Below are 23138 nucleotides of genomic sequence, written 5' to 3'. Positions count from 1 at the left end.
TATATTAAAGAAATTCAAAAATATTTTATTTTATTTGCAAATAATATTGTTTTGTAATATTTACATTTAAGTTATGGTTTAAAATACTGTATGCTACAAATAAAATACTACAAAAAATATTAATTTCTTTCATTGCAACCTTGGCTTAGCTAAAATAAATAATTAGTCTCGCTATATAGTTATTGGCAGTATAAAATGCAATATTTTCCGGTCTATTTTAATTCCTACCAAAAATACAAAAACAAGCAGTTGAGCCGTTTTGGAGGAGTGCGACGGCCAACCAGAACACCCCGACCCGAGATTTTAATTATGTAGGCAATAGAATCTAATAAAGACGACAATACAAAACATGGTGTCTTTCTTCCAATCTCCTTAATTTTAATGTAGGTAGTTGAGGAATATTTAAACTTCGTCAATGTTCTCAATCATTGGCCTCACACCCAACTACATATACCCAGCGCCGGACCGAGGTAAATTTTAGAATGGAGCGAGATCCAATTATGGCGCCTTTCGCGCACGTAAATTCATCACATTAATTTCTTTTTGAATCTTGTCTTTACCATTTCGGCGCCCCCTAGGATTTGGCGCCTGGAGCGACCGCTCTTTTCGCCGTATGGACGGTCCGGCCCTGCATATACCTACCTAAACGCTAATCGTCATTATTGTCCAACTATATTAAGAGGTGTATAGTGTAGAACACTTTTGATTTTTATTCGTATATTTTTTAAATAGTCGGTGTATGGTCGTCATTACCATCACAAACGGCTAAAAAGATAATTACCATTACAAATTTACTCTTTCTTCATTGGTCGTCATTGAGTAAAAGGGGGCTCAAAAGAGCTAGAACCCAGAGCCGTAAAGCTCATTATAAAAAAAAAAATTCTCAATGTCAATTTCAAATTTCAATTGTCAAACAATCAAACAAAACAAAACAACTAAGAAGCGGGAAGAAATTTTTAAAAGAATAATTAAAATTAGTTAATTTTCCGAAGAACAAGCAGAAAACTAGTGTTTTGTCACATTAGTAATTACTAATTAGTATTAGAAATAATGGAAGAGGACTGTAACGATGGTCCGTTTACAGTGTGGCAAATGTTCAATGCTCCAACACTGGTTCTGTTCAACAACTTGGAGCATGCCGCAGATGGTCTTGATAGATTGTTAACTTCTATATTGAAACTAACAGGGTGAGAAATATTTTTTTTATATGTATTTTATAAACATTAGATAGGTACTATGTCAGTTTCTTTGTTCCTTGAGTAATCCTGTTTAACTCTAAAACTCAGTCTAAAAGTCAGTTTTAGATTTTTCATAAAAAAATCACATGATGTTGAAAGACAGACTGACTGTAATGGTATCGCCAAGTTAATTTAAGATATTATTAATGGTGATAGGGACCAACAGCTTAATATGCTCTCTGAGGCGTGTGTTGGTGTGTGAGTGCGTGTGTTTGTGTGTAATAACACCAATTATTAACTAACTCTTGAGTAAAATTTCTACTGAAAATTTCTTAGGAAGAAGGAAAGCTCAGACCCACACCCTTGTGAACCAAAGCTACAAAGGCTAACTACTGGACCAATGAGGCAGTTATTCAATTTATTATTGGTATTAGTTTATAAAATATAAAATAATTATTAAAGTAATTAGATGACAGCAATCGCCTAGCACCTATTAAGATCATCAAGTGGTTTTTGTCTTGGTTCAGGCAGAGACATATTGCAATTCTCTTTCTTCTAAGCAATAATAAGTTGCAAACTAGGTATTTTGGGGTTGTCACAAGCTATGCCTAAGATGGTATGTTAACCCATTAGCCCTGGTCATCATCATTAACATCAGCTTGTGATAATCATAAAGTCAAAGTTCATTTATTTCAATAAGGCTTAGTTACAAGCACTTTTGAAATTTCAGGTAATAATATTATTAGATAATAGTGATAATGATTGGTCAAAAACATGAAATTAAAGTTACGAGGGTCCAAAATGTGTCTAGATTTAAGAAGAGCCCACAACAAACACAGCATACATAGTTAAACGCTATCATACTATGTCTGTCAACCATTAACAATTTGGTGGGTCTAATCTACAAATGCACCCATCAATGGACCATGAAAACAAGCTGATAATGAAGATAATGGTGATTTTAAAATAAGTTTCTTTCAGGGACTTCTCAGAAGTACTTGTGCCTCGTCCCGGAGCATCTAAATGCCCTGACTCTTATTACTGTGCCTTCAATACATGGCTTCTTGGAAGGTTATTCTATGTTTGTTCTGTAAAAGAGTTAAGTAGGTAAGAATTTCTACAAACTTCAATATTTGTTAAGGCATAATTTTTGTTGGTCTAATGTAGTCATATTGTTATAACATTCTAGAGAACTATAAATAAATAATTGTACTTAACAATACACACAGCACTAGCCCCAAAGTAAGCATACCTGTAATGTATATTTTGGATACAAAAATAAACAGTAAATTAGCATTTACCATAATAGCAGCCGCTTCAATGTTTGACCCATCTAGTTTACGTTTCTGTGGGAATACAGTGATGAAATATAATCTATGACATTCATCATCTCACAAATAACGTGACTTTTTATAGGTGAAAGAATTTTCGGAATCAGTTCTGTAGATCCAGAGATGACTCCCTCGACCTAAACTCACAAACCTTACCTCTTTATAAAATTATGGACTATATTTTTATGGTTTTTTTTTCAGAATTCATGTAACTAGCAAAAATGCGCAACTGAAAATTTTAAACATTTTATGCACAAATGGGGCATTCTATTATAAAAAATTGCATTCAGAATATTTTATGATTTTACTGCATCTTTTGCAGTATTATAAAGATGTTCAAAGTAACAGTAGTGCAGATTTAGTACTGGAAAATTTCACACCTGAAAAAGTAACTATACCAAATGTGGATATCAATCTTGAGGAAATACATGTTAAAGTGAAAGATATTAATACATGTAAAACATTAATTGATTTAATCCTACAATTGTTATCAGAGAGCATACCACCTAGTTTACTAGAAAATGATAATAAAGATTTAGAAGAAAAAGTTTTTACACAATTACTTTATGCTATTGAAAACTTCAGTATAGATCTGAAGTATTGTTGCCTAAAGTTTTTCCTACAATTGATTGTGAACATGAACAAAGTATCTATTATAAAGTTTCATAGACATTTTCCAATATTTTTTAGAAAAATGTTATCAAGCATTGAATCAATTGTTCAATCTATGAGTGTACTATATGAAAAATCTGAAGTTAATGACATACTGCTTGGTGATTTTAATAAGATGTTCTTGGAATTTTTAAAAGTAATAACAGTTGAACTTAAACTGGAAGACAGAAATGTTCTTGTAGTCATATGTTGTACTATTCTAAACAAAAATGTGAACAGAATCTTCAACGAAGAACTGAAGTTATATTGCTTATCGCTGAGCAGTGAACTTGACTTTCCTCAAAATGTAAAAAGTATTACTGCTATGGATGCTTGTCAGATTGAAAAACTGTCAAATTGTTACTGCAACCAAATAGTCAAGTACATTCAAGACAATGCAGGCGATGATAGTCATATAGATTTACATAAGAACTGGTACTACAATAAAGTCATGACAGTCATACAATCTATCCAACATAATGATAATTTTAAAAATGATGTATTACTGATAAATCATCATTTGGGAAGATGTGCTCTTAGTCTTTCTATATTAGAAGAAGTTAGTATACAAACTAAAAGACTTGCCATAAAAAATAAAACCAAAGATCTAATAGATAAACAAGGAGTTTTAAATATTTGGACAACTTTAAGCCAATTAATAAAAGACCATAAAAATATTTTAATTAGTAATGAATGTACTAGAGATTATATTATGTGCATAGTTCTTAGTACAATAAATTTATGTGATACAATAACAAAAAATTATATAAACATTACATTACAAATATTATGTTTACAAAATAGCTTACAATTCTCTAAGCACGATTTTGCATGTTTCAATGATAATACAAGAATGAAAATATTGAAGTATCTTTTGATTGCAAAATTATATTTAAAATCTAAAGTTAATGATACTTGGAACAAAACTATTGATATTTTGTATAGCTCAGCTGTTGTTAATAAAGATCCTAATACCTCAAGGGAAGTAAGTTACTTTCATATGATTGCTTGCACTTTTAATTAAATTATGGTGTTTTAATGTTATTTATTAATTGCAGATTATCAGATTGTGTTCTCTGTTACTTGCTAATAAAGTGATGTCTGCAAGTAAATGCATAGGAGAAATAATGATGCCAGCTTTTATGACAAAAGAAGCTGATATTCAAAAAGAAGTTTTTAAAGCTTTGTCTGCCATTGCTTGTCTATCATTAGGAACTTATCATATAATTATAGACAATACTAAAAAGCCTTTAGGAATACAACTGTTTGGAAATAGAAATATTGCAATGTGTCTTTATTGCTCAAAGTGCGAGAACAATAATGAACCTGGATGGAGCGAATACTATAAAATATGTGCTGAAGAGGAAATTGTAATAACATCAAGTAAAAGTTCAATGTATGATGCTCTCAAGAAATTGTTTGGTAAATTTTTAAATATGCAGTTATGTAAGGATATTGATGACGCATATTGGTATTTAGTTAAAGTTTTGTGTAACCACTTTTACATATTTGATTATGGCGTTTCTACAAAAATTATCAATGAGCAATACTTAAAGGAAGTTCTGCAGACTTTTAAACCTTTTATTGATAACAGACAGGTATTTACAAACAACAAATCTATAAGTACAATTGTGATCAACTAGTAAGTATTAGTAAAAATCATAAAATATTTTGATTCCAGGGTAATAGACATTCAGAATGGAGCACTAATAGAGACACTTTAGCAGATTTATGTATAAATTTACTAGTGAAGTTTACCAAAATGAGTTTAGAAAACAATGATTATAATCAACAGAGTAGTACATTATGTCTCATCAAAGATTTAGGATTCTGTCATAATGATAAATTGATATTGCCAATGACAAAACTTTTAGTTTACTTCATTATGCACCCACAATGCTCTCTCTCATCAAAAGCAATAATCTATTTAAGAGATATTTGTGAATATCATGACTTCTCTCCAAACCAAGTCTACCATAGATACAAGAAAGATTATTGCAAGCTATTTGTCGAATGTAGTCTCTACAATGGAAAAGAATTTGCAATTTATTTACTAAAGGTAGTAAGAGCATTTGGGTTTGTTGGATACAGGGATTTCATATCAAAGGATGTTCACCATTTTTTGCCCTATCTGATACCTTATTCAGTGGTTGTAAAGGAAGTGCCATCAATGATAGAAGAGATCGCAGCTCTTGTTCAATGTTCTGTATCTGATTTTCTAATTGAGAGATTTCCTCACATATATGTTTATATTTATTTGACCGAATCTAAAGAAGCATCCAAAAAGTGTTACGATATAATTGAAAAGCTTACAAAATCTTCCACTTTAAATCTAATAAAGAGGCATTTTAGGGTGATATTGACGGAATTTTTGTTACAATACTGCACTAATCCCGAGCGAGTTTTAAACGCATGTAGGTATTTAGCCTGTCATGACCCAGATGCTTCTACTTCTCAAGGCAGTATGAGTATGAGCACAAGACAAATCGCGGATTTTCTGAACCCGAAATTTTTGGGAGTTTTGGCATATTTTGACCACAAACTTGTCAATGCCAAAGTTGCTTTGTCAGTTAAGCGCAAAGCGTTGAAAAGCTTTCCAGATATAATGCAGTTAATGGGAGCTAAATATCTAACCCCATTGAGATTTAAAGTCCTTGCCACGTTAAAGTCTGCTTTGCCCTTAGCAAAAGAGTTTCCGAAAATTCTAGCAGAGGCCTGGGGCGCCTTCATTCACAACATAGACAATGTTTCGTTAGGTCCCCTCCTTTCCAATTTAGCTGTATCGTTGTTGCAACAATTTGAATATGCACCACATGAGATAAATAAGATTTTCCAGTATCTGGTTCTGAATAATGAAAATTTATTGAGCTCACACATATCTGATTTATTCTTTCTTGAAGATTCTAATATATCCGAAAGAGTTAAAAATGTAATTAGGAAACATGTGAAAAGGACACAGCCAGAAGCTTTCCAGGACATAATCAAATGGTATCTCAAGCATTTAAACCATGACATTTGTAATATTAAAGCACAAGCTTTCAAGCATATGGATAGATTGTTGAAAACGAACAGATCGGAAATACACAAAGCGATATTTGGTGGAAAAAACATAGAGCCATTTATGGTAGAGTTGATTGATCACTTGCTTATTGGTAAGAGAATTTTTTATACCAAATTTTTAATTATAGTAACATTTACTTTTTCTATTTTTTGCATTTTAACGGTGATGGCAAGCTATGCTTTGAGTTTGTCTGCGTGAATGAATCAGAAATGAGGAAATCCGCTGAAGAACCAAAGTCACTGACATACTTAAGCAAGTCGCGAATTCGTTGGATCGAGGCTGCTCAAAATCGTGATGTTTGGAAGTCCCTACAAAAGGCCTATGTCCTGCAGTGGACGTCCATCGGCTGATATGATGATAATGACGATGATGAATATTATCATCAGGTTTTTATGTATTTCTATGAAATAGTTTCAGTGGCAAGCTTTAAGATGTATGGAAGGTAATTCATAGAAATATATAAAACCCAGTAGTGTTGCCTGCTGCTGCTGTAGTCAGCTACGAATTGTTAACTCAAGTGTCATTGAGATTATAGGATTTTGAACTTTATCTTGTTATATTTAAGGTTGCAAAGACTCAGATCCCCAAGTTTCTTTGGCAAGTGGATCGTGTTTTGGTCAACTAGGTGCTATAGAGGCCGGCCATCTTCCTAGACAGTATGTACAACCGGATAGATCACCATTCGCCTTCTTCATAAATGATAACTGCTTCGCGGCAACTGCCCTAGTAGAACTGACTAGAGCCTTCCAATATGAAAAGGATACTATTGTAAGTAATTTTATTGATATGTGGTTTTTAGGTTATGTATGTTATTTATATGTATTGCATAATAATTTAGCGCTTTCAACGTTTATGTATATTTCCAGAACATGGATTGCTATGCACTCACTATTCAGGAAATGTTAAAAATCTACGACATATCACCAACAGGGTCTAAGAAGGACGTGTGGGATAGCTTCCCTGAGAACATGCATCAAATTATGTATCCACTTTTGAGTTCCAGGTGACGTATATTTAACTAGCGGACGCCCGCGACTCCGTCCACCCTTGACCTCTTCAATCCAGCCCTTACAGTAGTATTGCTGTAAAAATGGAGTAACTTTTCCCGTTTTCCCACTATTTCTCTTCACTGCTCTGCTCCTATTGATCGTAGTGTGATAAAAAGTATACTGTAACCTGCCCAGGAGTATGAAAAATAATTGTACCAAGTTTCATTAAAATACGTCGAATAGTTTTTGTTTCTATAACGAACTTGCAGCCAGGCAGACAATAATTTTACTGATTGCATTTTTGGCATCAGTATCGATCACTAATCACCCCCTGATAGTTATTTTGGAAATGTATTTCATTCATGTACAGAATTGACCTCTTTACAGATTTATGATAACTATAGATAATATTAATATAATCCAACTGATTTTTCGGCCACAGCGGTCAATCTCATGTTAAGAATTAAGGTTAACCAGTATAAGTTGACAGTGATTATACCATTATATTGTGGCAGAGGAAACACCTCAAGCAGATTTCAGGACTTGTGACCTTGGGTGTAGGTTTAAGGGATCCCTTTAAAATGCATCAACACTCACTTCTCATGCCCGACATTTTCTCTATGCCCACACTAAATAATTTGTGAACAATAATTACAAAATAAAACATTATCAACCTCGCTGCCTCCATAGTCCGATGGGATGGCAAACTGACACGCTAGACTGACAATCTAAGATGGAAGCGAGCTAACTTATTAGGAAGAGGATGAAAATCTACACGACATCGAAACGGAACGCTAAGCCGCTTGGCGGTACGTCTTTGCCGGTAGAAGCCACTCACCAGCCAGTTCTGGACCATTTAAGAAACCTCAATCAGCCCAGTTGGGGTTCGAACCCAGGACCTCCGTCTTGTATATTCATCTCGCATACCATTTCGCCACGGAGTCATGGGGTGTAGGTAGTAATACCGCCAATTTTCCATGAAAATTTTTCTCAAAGGAAATTTCAAACAAAATTTTTTTGAACCCTGGACCTTATTCTTTGTATAAGAATATATATATTGTTAAACATTTACAATATGTATTTATTATAATCTTATTCTTATCATTTTAAGGTACACATTAGCCTATCCTTCTCAGCCGAAAAAAGTTCACCCACTTTTTGGATCTGTCCATGCCACCACATTCTTGGAATGGGCACATAAGTAAGTTCATATATCTTAACATCATCATTATCAACCCATATTCGGCTCACTGCTGAGCGGGAGTCTCCTCTCAGAAATTACAAAAAATATATATTTACGATTCTCTTACCAAGCTCGTTTGTTTGATGTGTTACACGATGCAGTTTAAAGAAGTTATATTCAAAAATTTAATATTTCTGAAGTTATCCGGAAATCTTCAATCTTTTGTTTTTTTTTTCCAATATTTTAGGTTCAGTAGTTTCGGAGAATAAGAATAAATGGTTATTTACTTTTTAACCGACTTCAAAAAGGAGGAGGTTCTCAATTCGGTCGGTATTTTTTTTTTTTTTTTTTTTTTTTTTTTTTTATGTATGTACACCGATTACTCAAAGACGCCTAAACCGATTTCAAAAATTCTTTTTTTGTTTGAAACGATATAGTCCCCATTTGGTCCCATTGCCATCATGTCAAGATCTGATGATGGAATTCTGGAGAAATTGAGGGGAACTTTCGAAAATTATATGGGTGTCTAGTGTGTTCGTAAACTTTTCCATTTAGTACTTTTAAGCACTACAATTTCATGAAGGTTTAAAATCGATCTGATGATGGAGCCATAAAATAGACGAGGGAACTCCTCGGCGATTTACAGCAGTTACCTTGTGTTTGGGCTTGATTAATTTGTATTAATGAGAACTTTCCACATAGATAGGTTGTGACTGTCATTTAGGGGTCTGATGATGAAGACCAAGGTCAATTAAGGGAACTCCTTAACAGTTTACAGTAACTACCTTGTGTTTGGACTTGATTAATTCGTATTGCTGAGAACTTTCTACTTAGATGGGTTGTGACTGTCATTAGGGGTCTGATGTATTCGTTTGAGATGATATTTTACACTAAAAATGGAAAAATAATAAAAATTTTAATAAAAAAAATACAACCGACTTCAAAACCTAAAAACGCACCCACTAAACTAAAAAGCGAAAAATAACATCATAATATGTTCTACCTGCTGATCAGTATGAAGGCGGTGCTTAGACGGTGTTGTCTTAATTTAAGCCATTTCTGACAGCACCACATGAAACAACACTGTCTGCAAAATGTAAATCTGTAAGATATTCTCACATGGCTTGAATTAATACATCACCGGTTTAGCACCGCCTTCATACTGATCAGCAGGTAGAACATATTATGATGTTATTTTTCGCTTTTTAGTTTAGTGGGTGCGTTTTTAGGTTTTGAAGTCGGTTGTATTTTTTTTATTATTTTTTGCTTTTATCAGTTTAAAAAAACTACAGACTTTAAAAGCAGTTTTTATTACTTTGGCTTACTGAAATTGTCAAAAATTTTTAGCGATTAATCATGAGATTATGTCCTTCAAAATAAGTAAAAAATTATGCGCGCTCCTAACTCGAGAACTAAAATATAAGGGTTTTATTTTGTAACTTTGGGAGCCTCCCATTCCATTACATTACGCTCAAATTGTTAGATTTTCGAACTGCACACCTTTTAGTAATTAACTAAACTATTATATCCTTATCTGACGTTCTGGTTGAGTATTTTTGAAATAAGTTTTTTTTGTTTACCCTCCAATATTAAAGGCTCATATTTGGTGGAGGTACTCAACAACGTGCAAGGTATAGACCCTTATGTTTATCTGCCGCGGTCGAGTAACTGCAAAAATCCCCTCTTCGGCTCCCCTACTATTAATAGATTTTAATAACAAATACATATTTCAGCTGGACTAGTCAATTGATACCACTTATCGAGTCGGATAACATCCGCGAACTGCTGCGTACAGTACATCCGAGTATGCGTCGTGACGTACGCACGCTGTTCCTCTTTCTGCCCTATGTGTTGCTTCACGCGATCATGTCCAAAAACAATATGGAGTACATACAGGAGGAAATATTAGCTGTTATAGGTTTGTATGAAAATGTTAATAAGTTTATAAAAACTTGTTTTGAAAGTATTTTAGAAGCACACGCAAAGGAAAAAGATAACAGCTCTTTTTGGATGACTTCTAAAACTTACGTTATCAAATCGACATCATATTATTTTTGTATTAATGTTAGTCTACACCATACCAGCTTTAGTGGAGTAAAAGAATACATAAAACAAGCATTTTCAGGAAGTCCTCAGTAATAGCTCCGATTTTGATGATGTTTTTTTTTAAAGTCATGATTTGAATGTTATTTAAAATCAGATTATATGAGACCATCTTCGGAATATATATACCCTTTACAATAAAAAAAGAATTATCAAAATTTTACGCATTATTTTTTTATTTTAGCTCGATTTTGATAATTCTCTTTCTAATGGATAGGGAATATTCCGAAAATAGTCTCATATAAATTTGAAAAAACAATTTAAATCTTAAGAGTAGGAAAATAAGGGATAATTGATTGTTTACTAATTAATTTTAATATAAAACCAGACATAACTTTTTATTAAGTGGTCCGATTTTGATAGTAGTAGTGGCAATTGTAAATGTGTGTGTAAAATAGGTTTAAATTACATTTTATTACTTTGAGTTTTTACGACATTTCGGAAATCAGAGATTAAAAATACATATTATAAATGAGTTTTTATTATTTAGGCTTAGAAAATTTGGAAAGCGACTGTCAACCTTCAGTGGAAAGATCCAAATACAAAATGTTGCGCCATATTCGAATGACTCCGAACATAAATTCAGTTCAAACAGAAGAAGGAAACCAAGTAAGTTACCATGCCATAGACACCAAACTGTCACCTGTTTGCTTTATATTTCCTTTGCGCAGCGGAGCATATGTCCAGTCCATCTCCATTTCTGTTGATCTGTATGTGTTAGTACGTTTGCTAGTTTAGTTTTATGCCTGATATCTGTACTTCTGACTTTGTCCATTAATTTAAAACCTAGCATACTACTTTCCATGCCTTTTTAACATCTTGCTAGTTTGTCCCTGAGGTGTTTTGTCAAAGCCCTAAGTATTAAAAAATCTTGTAGATACATATATAAATCAGAGACACGTGCTTCCACTTGCTTCTTCCATTTTCAAAGTTCGTCGGCTTGGGATACTTCTAACCTGCAGACCAATTCACTAACTATGACGTGTGTCATCGTATCGTATATGTCCACTAACTATGTGTGTTAGTGGACATATACGATATTTACCAACTAGCTATTAGTAATTCTTAAGTCACGTGATTTTGTATTCACAATTTATTTAATGCTAACTGATCAAAATTGAGATTACAGGTAAAAAATGTCATCCGATGCCTGTGCAATGACAACCCTTCGTGGATATAATAAAGTTGCCCATGACATGAGATTGCCCAGTAGATATAATAAAGTTGTCCATGACATGAGATTGCCCAGTAGATATAATAAAGTTGTCCATGACATGAGATTGCCCAGTAGATATAATAAAGTTGTCCATGACATGAGATTGCCCAGTAGATATAGTGAATACGAAACACGCGGTGATGGTATTTGATTTGATGTTTATTTTGGTTTGTTGTTATTAAATACCAAATTAGTAAATTGGCCAGCGGCCAAACACAAATTTAAGATCCAGCAGTTTTAATATATTGTTGATATATCAATTAGGATGAGCATTTTTTCAAGTGAAAGTTAGCGTGAAACGACCTAGCTATGCACTAACTTTTTGCTAACCATTAAAAGGGCAAAACATTAGAAAATATTTTAAAGCTAAGCATTTTTTTTGTATACCTAACAAATGCGGAAAATAATCCGTTGGATTACTTTAAACTTAAAAGTTATTTTTCTTTTAGGGTAAATGTAGCAAGACAGTGTACACTTTGTTGGACTTTTTGAATCGATGGCTGCTAGAGTGGTGCCACGTGAAACCAAAACCTTTGGAGAATGAAAATTACAAGTAAGATTTGTAAATGTGATTTTTTGGGCTAAAGTAAGGCTTGTCAAAAAAAATAATGAAATAATGAATGTTATTTAAACGGGTACATACCATGATAAAAAGACGAAATAAATTACAAGTTAAATTATGGCTATTGCTATATTTTTTTTAATTTTGCTGTCTGGTCAGATGGGTACCTTTTCTGATTTTGTTCCTAATTAATGTTACTAAGTTAAAATTAGTGTCTTTATGTTTTATGTGTATTTTTAATTGTAACATTAGATTTTTTTTCTTTTTCATTATTTTTAAGTTGTAGATTTAATTACAGCGCAGGGTGCGCAGAAAATCTTTAACAAACTTATGTATGTGCTACCGTTAAATTATAAAATACGTTAGTTTATAATCTCACTCGTGATATTATAATCTACCGTCATATTGTAAACTGAAAATACTGCTTACAATTTAACGTGTTATTTTTCGGTACATTATATTGTATTTAAATGTAAAAGAAATATTGCGATTTATGTAACAGGTCTATTAAGAAATTTATGGAAAAATTCGACAAGCTCGCTATAGCGCGCGGGAACTTCTCCTGTGGAGAGCTGGAAAGGGCCTTGCAGTATTTGGAGCTTTATATGGATGAGCAAAAAGGCAGAATGCAAGAGCAATTACCTCTGCTGGCAGAGATATATGCCCTATTGGATGAACCAGATTCAGTCGCTGGTAAGAGAACAACTATGCACAAAAACCTATACATATAATGATATAATAAATCTGTAGATAGGTCAATTCTGTACATGAAATATATTTTCAAATTAACTATCAGGGGGTGATTAGTGATCGATACTTTTGCCAGAAATGCAATCAGTAAAATTTTTGTTTGTCTGTCTGTATGTTCCTTATAAAAACTACTTGTTACAATTATACTTCATACTCCTGGGCAGGTTGCACCGGGACCGGGTAAGAGCTGGTCGGAGATATTATTAAATAAAATCCGGTGAGATAAAAAATATAACTTGTATTCAATAATTTAATCTAAAATACTAGCTCGCGGTAGGCACACGAAATTTGTAGGGTCGTGGTAGTCCGTATTTTATCTGCTAATCTTTGATGTTGCTGTATGAAGTACTCCCCTGTTGTGATGCCGAGATGTAAGGTGGCACCAGGACGCGGAGAACCCGACGGGATTTGGTTCAGGGCACGTCGGATGCGTAGACACGTGTACACGTAGATGATTCGATTCGTTGATTATCCTGATGTATAATCCGTGCCTCGAAGAATAAGAGCAACGGCGACGACGACGAAGACGACGACGACGAAGAATGACGACGGAGGCGTCGAAGGCGACGAACCCTGGAATCGATACAGTACCTAATTAGCGGTAGCTATATCAATTCGTCCTGGTGACCACTGACCGGCGCATGTGCGAAACAGGTTTGTACTTACACATAGAAGAAATGCCGGTGTGGTGGTAACAACCAGAACGAAGTAATATTTAAAACAAAATAGTGTATAATAAGCTGAAGGCTAAATGATTCGAATAAATTGAAGATTTATTCGAATTGCGGGTCAGCAAAGAAAAAGTTGTATGAACATTCTAGAATATGTGACTAATAATTAATTTTACCGAATGTTCATGGTTATTGCACTAATATTATGATAAAAAGAGATACAATTCTTCTAGTATAATGTAAGTAAGCTAAAAGTAAGAGAAAAATAAAATACACACACAAAGAAGTAATGAACAAAGAAGCCGTGATGAAGGTGACATTGAGATATTACGTTGCATAAAGTATTTTAATGTGCCATTCAAAACTTACCCTAATGCGGGGAATCGCACTGCACTTACTAAGGAACAATTTGGGTTCACTTTAAAGGTTTTAATTTTTATAATTCGGGGTTTTAATTTTTATAATTCGGAACGTGCGTCCACTCTAATAGCGAGCGACACACTGCTCGTCGTTCGAAACCCGACGGGCATCGAGCCGAGCCCGCGCGGGGAAGGAGGGAATGACGCAATCGCTGCGTTCACGCAGGATTGTAACGTTACTCGCTTCTATGTTATTTACTTGCAATTTTTAAATATGTGGTACCATTTCGGTACATTACCCCGCCGCTCCCTATAAGGGTTTTATTTTAAAAATAAAATCCGTGTTAAATACTAGTATCAATTCTTCACAATTACCTTTCATAATAACCTTTCATACATCACCTTTCATTAAAACGATTTGTAACTAAGCATTCGTTACAAGTCGCTATCTTTCATTTAAAAAGTCAAAGTCAAAGCTTATTGCGGCAGCAGTTGACTTATTGGAAGAATGTGTTATGATTATAATGGGGCGAGTTAATGTAACTAATGTAGATTTGAGTTGTGTGTATTCTAAAAAATATAATTATAACTGAGTTAATGAAATGTGCTATATTTAATAATAGTATTTAATTCAAAAATTTGTTAATTATTAAGGATCAATTATGATTTATTTTTAAATCTTTAATATGCCAAGTCCCTAGACTGTTACCCAACATGTCTTCTAAGACATATACAAGTGGTGAGCGTTTTTCTAGAACTCGGCACTTTATATATTTTGGGGCCAACTTTTTACTGAAAAACTTGTCTTTGTCAGACAAGACATAAGTTCTCTTGTACACTATGTCTCCTACCTTGAATTCGTGGGCTTTTCTGCGCAAATTATACCTTCGAATGTTTTTTGCATGGGCATGATATAATGTCTTTTGCACCTCATCAAACAAGCTGCCCAAGCAACCACGATTTTCTGCGTATAAATCTCTTGGCATAAATACGATTTCGTCTCCAACGTCATTGTCGAGATAGTGTGAGCCACAAATAACAACTTCGCGACCGAAAACTAGGAATGATGGTGTATAACCAGTAGCTTCGTTGATGGAGTTGTTAATCGCGAATTGTACTGCTGGTATAAATGTATCCCAGGTTCGATGATCCTTATCGACGAAGGTAGAGAGACATGTTACAATAGTTTTATTATACCTTTCTACAGTGTTAATTTGAGGGGTATATTTGGGTGTGTAAAATACGTTGGGGACATTATATTTTTTGAAAAAATTGTTAGTGACACTACTAATAAATTGAGGGCCATTGTCCATGAAGACAGTTTGGCAAACCCCGTGAACTAAAAATATTTGTTCTTCTAAAATTTTAACTATAATTTCAGAAGTTGCTTTTTTAAGAGGGAAGATATGACAAAACTTTGAAAAACAACAGGTAATTACAAGAATATAAGAATTTTGTTTTCGGGTAACCGGGAGAGGACCGACAAGGTCGATTGATATCATTTGATAGGGACGGGAACATTGCTTGGGCCGACCCATTTCACCTAGCGTGGCATGATTTTGCACCTTATATTGTAAGCAAGTTTGGCATGAGCTAACGTAACTTGAAACGTCACGAAACATGCCAGGCCAGTAATAACGAAGTGTAATGCGTTTGTACGTTTTAAAAATACCTAAATGACCAGAAGTGGGCTCATTATGATTTTCGCTTATAATGGCTTCTCTGAGTTCTGATGGAACTACTTCTTTCCACGAAAATTCATCAGTTAAGTGGCATTTATTTTTAGTTAACCGAAAGAGAGAATCATTTTTAATTTTATAATTTGGAAAATTTTGTGAATTAGTTATACAATTATTATAAATATTTTTGTACCAATCGTCTGTAGTAGTTGTGACAGATTTGGCAGTAGTAATTGCTGAGATATGGATAGCCCGAGACAAGGCGTCCGGAATAATATTGTCGGCACCACGACGGTGTTTAATTTCAAAATTAAATGCAGATAGACGTAGACCCCAACGTGCAAGACGACCCGTTGGATTGTTGATTGAGAGAAACCATTTTAACGCACTGTGGTCTGTGTAAACGTTAAATGTTTTTCCGTTCTCTACGTAACATCTCCAATGTTCTAATGCTGTCAGTACTGCAAGAGTTTCACGTTCAGTAATGCTGTAGTTCTTTTCTGCTGCCGTCAATGTTCGACTCATATATGCAACCGGGTGTTCTTGGCCATTAATGGTTTGAGTAAGCATGGCGCCAACTCCATAATTACTTGCATCTGTATGCACATCGAATGGTAAATCGTAATTGGGACATGACAAAACTGGAGCGGAAACTAAGCACTCTTTAAGTTTTTTGAAAGCTACGTCAGCCTCGTCTGTCCATAGGAAGGGTGGTGCATTCTTTTTACTAGAAGTTAATTTATTAAGCGGTCCTGCAATAGTACTAAACTGTGGGACAAAACGACGATACCATGTTGCAGTTCCTAAAAAACGTTTCAACTCCTTACGATTTGTAGGAGTTGGGAAATTAAGTATGGCCTCCACTTTATCAGGATCGGTTCGTAATCCGTGAGCATCCACAACATAACCTAAATATTTTAGTTGGCTTCGAAAGAATTCGCACTTCTTCAAATTTATAGTTAAGTTAGCCTTCCGTAATTTTTCTAAAACACGAATTAAAAGAGAGACGTGATCATCAAAAGTTTCACTAACAATAATTATATCGTCTAAATAAACGAAGATACGGTGGTCAACATCACCTAATAAAGCGTCAACTAAGCGTTGTTGCGTGGCCGGAGCGTTGGTTAGTCCGTATGGTGTAGTTTTAAATCGAAACGTGCCACGAGAATTCACGTAAAACGCTGTCTTATCTCTGTGTTCTTCAGCAATAGGAATTTGCCAGAAGGCCTTGGACAAGTCTAAGCTACTTAAAAACCGCGCATCTCGCAAATTATCTAAAATTTCCGATATATATGGAAGGTTGTAGGCGTCGCGTTTGGTAACTGAATTTAATTTCCTACTATCGAGGCAGAATCGAGGCTCTCCGTTTTTTTTATTTACTAAAAGAACTGGCGACTGCCAAGGGCTCTCGCAGGGCTCGATCACATCTAATCCTAACATCTCATCCACCTGCTCAACAAGGATCTTTTGCTTTTCGGGAGAAAGCCTGTAATATCTCTGCCTAATTGGTGGAGAATCACCCGTATCGATGCGATGCGTAATTAAATGTGTTCGTCCTAACCCACGATTTGTAAATGAAATGTCATGAAATTGCTCGATGACATTGTCAGCAATAGCTCTTTGAGTATTATTTAAATTATTATAAGAATTTAGCAATTTTTCCGATGTACACTTAGCACTAGTGTCTGCCAGTGATGCAGTAAAACTAAGCGTACTTAAATATTTAGGACATAAATTAAACGATTTCCAAAAATCAATGCCTAATATAAGTGACAATTGTATTTCGGGAACAACTAAAGCCCCAATTATTTTAAATTGACCCTCAAAACTTATAGGTAAGTTAATAGTTCCTATGCTTTTAAAAACGTTTCCGCCAGCAGCAATTATTGAGATATTTGTTCCGTTCTCAACAAGTTTAAGACCACTGCGTATCAATGTATCGTGAGAACCGTTTCCAATAATTGTGACTGTTGCACCAGAGTCTAAAAGTCCTGACGCTTCGATGCCATTAATTTTTACATTAACGTAAGGTCTAATATCACCTAGAGGCTTATTTGGCAGAATTGTAGAAATTTTGTAACAGGCGAAGAAATTTTTAATAGTTTTTAACCAATCATTCCATTCCTGTTTATCTAGGTGACCTTTAATCATACAATTCTGCCTTTCTAGTTTTTTGGATTGCAAGTGGGACATTCTGGTTTTTTAAAGTTTTTTAATCCACACTTGAAACAAATGACCTCGGTGCTTTTACAGTTATGAAAGCTGTGTGTATTATTTCGACATCTGGGACAGAAAACATTTTTAGTAGGGTTAGTAGTGTTAGTTTTATTAATAGAATGTAAATATTTTTTGTTAATATCGATATTATTAGTGGTAGGCTTATCGTAATTACTTTGATTATTATTATTACTAGGATGAGTTAACTTTTTGTAAAAATTCGAATTATAATTATTTTTATTACTAATATTTGCGTCTTGTTTATATGCAAACTCAGGTGCTAAAGTATCTGAAGTGGCGGCGATAGGTTCATGAAACTGGGATAATCGAGACTGAACATTTTCATAATTTTTACACAATGTTCGTAAGTGTTCTATTGATTCGATATTCGTAGCGGATGCTAAAGTACTTGCGTAACATGGCCGAATATTGTGCAACACTATCTCGAGCTGGTCTTCCTCCGGCAGGGCTTTTGACAGACGAGCAAACATGCCTGATAAAATTGATAAATATATAGTTATATTTTCGCTCTTTCCCTGAGTTCTAGCACGAATCTCTGATAATAAGCGGTAGTCATAGTCTGTTCTGTCAAAATCCTGCTTTAAAAGAACGGCTAGCTCTTCCCAAGTTGAAACCTGGTCTCTGACGCTGCGATACCAATGGATGGCATCACCAGTAAAAATATCAGTACCATAGGCTAAAATTTTAGTGCCTGATATATTACGAGCTAAACTAAATTCATTGACTCGCTCAATGAATGAACGGACGCATGATTTTCCGTCATATTTTAATTTACCTATTTCAGTAGGGAACCTATTATTGCCTTCACAAGTGACAGTAATATTTAGTGGAGCTGAAGAAGACTGTGGATCCGTGTTTGAAGTAGTTATTGATAACGGGTCAATACTTTTATTTTTTAAGTTTATAATTTGCTCATATAATTCTTTAAATAAGGAATTGCATTGAGTTTTAGTATCTAGCTGTTGTTTGCCAGGTTCTATTCTGTTAAGTCTATGATATAAATGATTCAAAAGATTTTCGTGCCTACCTAATACATTCTTATCTGTGACCTCTGTCGTAATTGATAAATTTATTTTTTCTAATAATTCAACACAATTGTCTAAATCCTCCTGGGGCTCGAGATGGGTGCACAGTATGTCCTCCGAAGGATATAACTGACCCAGTTTATTTATTTGCTTTCTGAGGTCAGACACTGTGTTGGCGGGAACTTCACCTCTTACCGCTACCTCATACTCCAATTCGGATTTTTGCAGTGAAAAAAATTTTATGGGATACGACATTATGAGTAAGTAAACAAATAATATAAGAGAAAAAAAAAAACTAATAGGTTGAAACAAAATAAAAAAAAAAACAATTAAATAAACCAAACAAAAATTAATATGATAGGGTATGTATGGAATGGCACAAAAAAATTAAATGAAAAAAACGAAATCTTCGTTCTGTTACAATCAATTTAACAGAACGCTTTGGTTTGATAATATGAATGAATGAAATAAAATAATGATTTGCAACAAAAAAAAAAATGAAAAACAAAAAAAAAAAACAGAAAATAAATTGCAACTGGTGTGAACGCACCTTTAGTTTTAGTAAACTAGTGCTAAAGTACGCAAATATACTTATAACATTGAATAAATTTTAACAATAAGAAAAAATATGGTATTAAGTTTTTTTTTGTTGACTGTACCTCCAGTCAAATATACAAAAATTAATGATAATAAATTTAATATTTTTTTTGAGAAAAAATATGCACTAATTCATTAAAATCGTCAACGATTACAAATAAAAGGACACTACGTTCACCTCAGTTACTGCAAACCAAAAAAAATCAAGCGTTTTACAAAAAAAAAAACCATGCACCGTACAAATCTACTACTAGGCAACAAAAAAAAAAAGAAAAGCAGATAAACCACGTTGGGCGCCAGTGCACCGGGACCGGGTAAGAGCTGGTCGGAGATATTATTAAATAAAATCCGGTGAGATAAAAAATATAACTTGTATTCAATAATTTAATCTAAAATACTAGCTCGCGGTAGGCACACGAAATTTGTAGGGTCGTGGTAGTCCGTATTTTATCTGCTAATCTTTGATGTTGCTGTATGAAGTATTCCCCTGTTGTGATGCCGAAATGTAAGGTGGCACCAGGACGCGGAGAACCCGACGGGATTTGGTTCAGGGCACGTCGGATGCGTAGACACGTGTACACGTAGATGATTCGATTCGTTGATTATCCTGATGTATAATCCGTGCCTCGAAGAATAAGAGCAACGGCGACGACGACGAAGACGACGACGACGAAGAATGACGACGGAGGCGTCGAAGGCGACGAACCCTGGAATCGATACAGTACCTAATTAGCGGTAGCTATATCAATTCGTCCTGGTGACCACTGACCGGCGCATGTGCGAAACAGGTTTGTACTTACACATAGAAGAAATGCCGGTGTGGTGGTAACAACCAGAACGAAGTAATATTTAAAACAAAATAGTGTATAATAAGCTGAAGGCTAAATGATTCGAATAAATTGAAGATTTATTCGAATTGCGGGTCAGCAAAGAAAAAGTTGTATGAACATTCTAGAATATGTGACTAATAATTAATTTTACCGAATGTTCATGGTTATTGCACTAATATTATGATAAAAAGAGATACAATTCTTCTAGTATAATGTAAGTAAGCTAAAAGTAAGAGAAAAATAAAATACACACACAAAGAAGTAATGAACAAAGAAGCCGTGATGAAGGTGACATTGAGATATTACGTTGCATAAAGTATTTTAATGTGCCATTCAAAACTTACCCTAATGCGGGGAATCGCACTGCACTTACTAAGGAACAATTTGGGTTCACTTTAAAGGTTTTAATTTTTATAATTCGGGGTTTTAATTTTTATAATTCGGAACGTGCGTCCACTCTAATAGCGAGCGACACACTGCTCGTCGTTCGAAACCCGACGGGCATCGAGCCGAGCCCGCGCGGGGAAGGAGGGAATGACGCAATCGCTGCGTTCACGCAGGATTGTAACGTTACTCGCTTCTATGTTATTTACTTGCAATTTTTAAATATGTGGTACCATTTCGGTACAAGGTTATAGTATATTTTTCATTACGCTACGATCAATAGGAGCGGAGCAGTGAAAGGAAATGTTGGGAAAATGGGAGAAGTTTCTCAATTTTTACAGCGATACTACTGTAAGGGCTGGATTAAAGAGGTCTAAGGGCGGACGAAATCATTATCATCACCGTCCACCTCTAAGTATAGAGGACTTCCAAACACCAAATGGTCAAGAGGAGCATTGTATATCAAAAAAATTCTTGCCAAAAGAGAGAGAGAGATCTATAATTAATATTATCAGATGATGGATGGCTGACTACTCTTGGATATATGTCTCTTGTATGAACTTTAAAACGTCATGGTCTTGTCCATATCATGTCATGGTGGCTGCCTGTAACCATCTTGATAGCCTGCCTGCCTTCCGAACCGGTGGTAGAATCTTTACAAATAGTCAACTGACGTGTCAAAAGTGCTTGTTAACTGAGCCTACTTGAAATAAATGATTTTGGACTTTTACGTCTATCGGGTCTTCGATTCAAGTGACCCTTTGTCACTTCAGCTTTACGGCTCGTTGAGGTGTCCCTGTCTCTGATATGTCTGATATAAATGTGTATATGAGTTAAATGAGATCTTAAAGCGCTTTATCGAAACTCAGTGAAGGCATAACTGCTGAACCGATCTTGACAAAATATGCCTCAAAGATAGATTGATTTAAAAATCTAACGACTAAATATAAAAAAGCACAAGTTTATCTTTCAATTCAGGACAATACTGTAGTCGGTTGAAAATCCTCACAGTTTTAGGTAGTAGTCAACAATTAACATTTAATATCAAATAACGTGTTTTAGGAATTCAATCGTTGAAGAGATCAGAGCCATCTCTCAAGGAGTTGATATTGACTCAAGTCGTGACAGGACGGCTGCAAGATGCCGCCTTGTGCTATGAAAGATTGGCTCAAGAAGGTCAACTAGATCGGCATAGCTTACAGGTACAATAGTTTAAGGAATTATGTATTTTAATAATAATAAATAAATAAATATACTTAAACAATACACATCACTATCTAGCCCCAAAGTAAGCATACAGAGCAGCTTGTATTATGGGTACTAAGATAGTTGATATTATAATATTCATATACATTTATATACTACATATAAATACTTATATAATGTATAAATACACACAGACACTGGAAAAAACCCATGTTCATCACATAAATATTTTCCAGTTGTGGGAATCGAACCCACGGCCGTGGATGCAGAAAGCAGGGTCACTACCCACTGCGCAACACGGCCGTCAACGTTTAATCACTTTCTTGAAGTTAGTACAGCAAAGCACAGCCAAACTGCAAATCAAAATAATGGAATGAGAGCCCGATGCTAAACGTGTACCTAATTCTTCGAGTGTGGGCCCCGCGATGCTACATTTGGAAGACGAATAGGTTAAATACAATTTCCGCTTTCAGCGACTGAAACTACAGACTTTATAAACAAAATTTGATTACTTCCGAAGTCGTCAGAGAATCTCAGGGATTATAAACGTTAAAATTGACCGATTTCAGGAGTGCAAACATTTTATCTATAAACAAAGTAGTTTTTATTTCACCTTGCCCTTATCTGACGTGCTGCTTGAGTATTTCGGGTGGTAAATTTTGGGTTGCCCTAAAGTCTAAACGTACTTATTTACCAATATTGAGAGCTCATACTTTGTGGACTCAAGAACATGCAAGATATCCACATCTGTAGTTTGCTTCCTTGTTTTTCGTACATTTTTTGACTTGTTATTGTGATCTTTTTAGGGTATGATAGATTGTTACCTTGGTCTCGATCAGCCTTTCACAGCATGTCGATTGCTTAGCGAACATGATTCAGATGACATGATGGAATTCACTGCAGAACCTTTGTGGAGGTTGGGACGGTTCGAACAGTTGGATGAATTGGCAAAGAAACCTGTGGTAAGTTCCTTCTTTATCTATTGTATAGGTATTTCCAAATACTTTTTCCAAGATGAGAGATAGTTTATCCTTTTCTGTAGGTATATATGATACTAGTTAGGAGAAACTCACCGTTTAATACGCACTATTTATTTATAATTTATCATAAGTACGACGATTTGCG

General features: G+C 34.7%; 1 protein-coding gene across 2 annotated transcripts in view; it reads left to right on the top strand.

The window, feature by feature from the left end:
• Nucleotides 1–913: 913 nt before the first annotated feature.
• The window catches only part of LOC112049059 (serine/threonine-protein kinase ATR), a 37645-nt gene continuing 15420 nt past the window's right edge, over nucleotides 914–23138 (top strand). Inside the window, exons 1-14 of one of the 2 annotated variants that reach the window (XM_052884318.1) lie at nucleotides 914–1187; nucleotides 2160–2285; nucleotides 2711–4145; nucleotides 4219–4758; nucleotides 4842–6312; nucleotides 6787–6989; nucleotides 7088–7224; nucleotides 8322–8411; nucleotides 10127–10311; nucleotides 10987–11105; nucleotides 12162–12265; nucleotides 12777–12967; nucleotides 21870–22009; nucleotides 22820–22975. In XM_052884318.1, the coding sequence (XP_052740278.1) occupies nucleotides 1051–1187; nucleotides 2160–2285; nucleotides 2711–4145; nucleotides 4219–4758; nucleotides 4842–6312; nucleotides 6787–6989; nucleotides 7088–7224; nucleotides 8322–8411; nucleotides 10127–10311; nucleotides 10987–11105; nucleotides 12162–12265; nucleotides 12777–12967; nucleotides 21870–22009; nucleotides 22820–22975 (5034 nt within the window). In that variant the 5' untranslated portion in view covers nucleotides 914–1050. Of the gene's footprint in view, nucleotides 1188–2159; nucleotides 2286–2710; nucleotides 4146–4218; nucleotides 4759–4841; nucleotides 6313–6786; nucleotides 6990–7087; nucleotides 7225–8321; nucleotides 8412–10126; nucleotides 10312–10986; nucleotides 11106–12161; nucleotides 12266–12776; nucleotides 12968–21869; nucleotides 22010–22819; nucleotides 22976–23138 lie in introns of those variants that run through there. The other variant, XM_052884319.1, reaches the window with a different exon arrangement.

This window comes from Bicyclus anynana, chromosome 11 (assembly GCF_947172395.1).
Source record: "Bicyclus anynana chromosome 11, ilBicAnyn1.1, whole genome shotgun sequence".
In the NCBI taxonomy this organism is placed as follows: domain Eukaryota; kingdom Metazoa; phylum Arthropoda; class Insecta; order Lepidoptera; family Nymphalidae; genus Bicyclus; species Bicyclus anynana.
The sequence above is the reverse complement of the archived record's forward strand: the minus strand, read 5'-3'. Positions and strand labels throughout refer to the sequence as shown.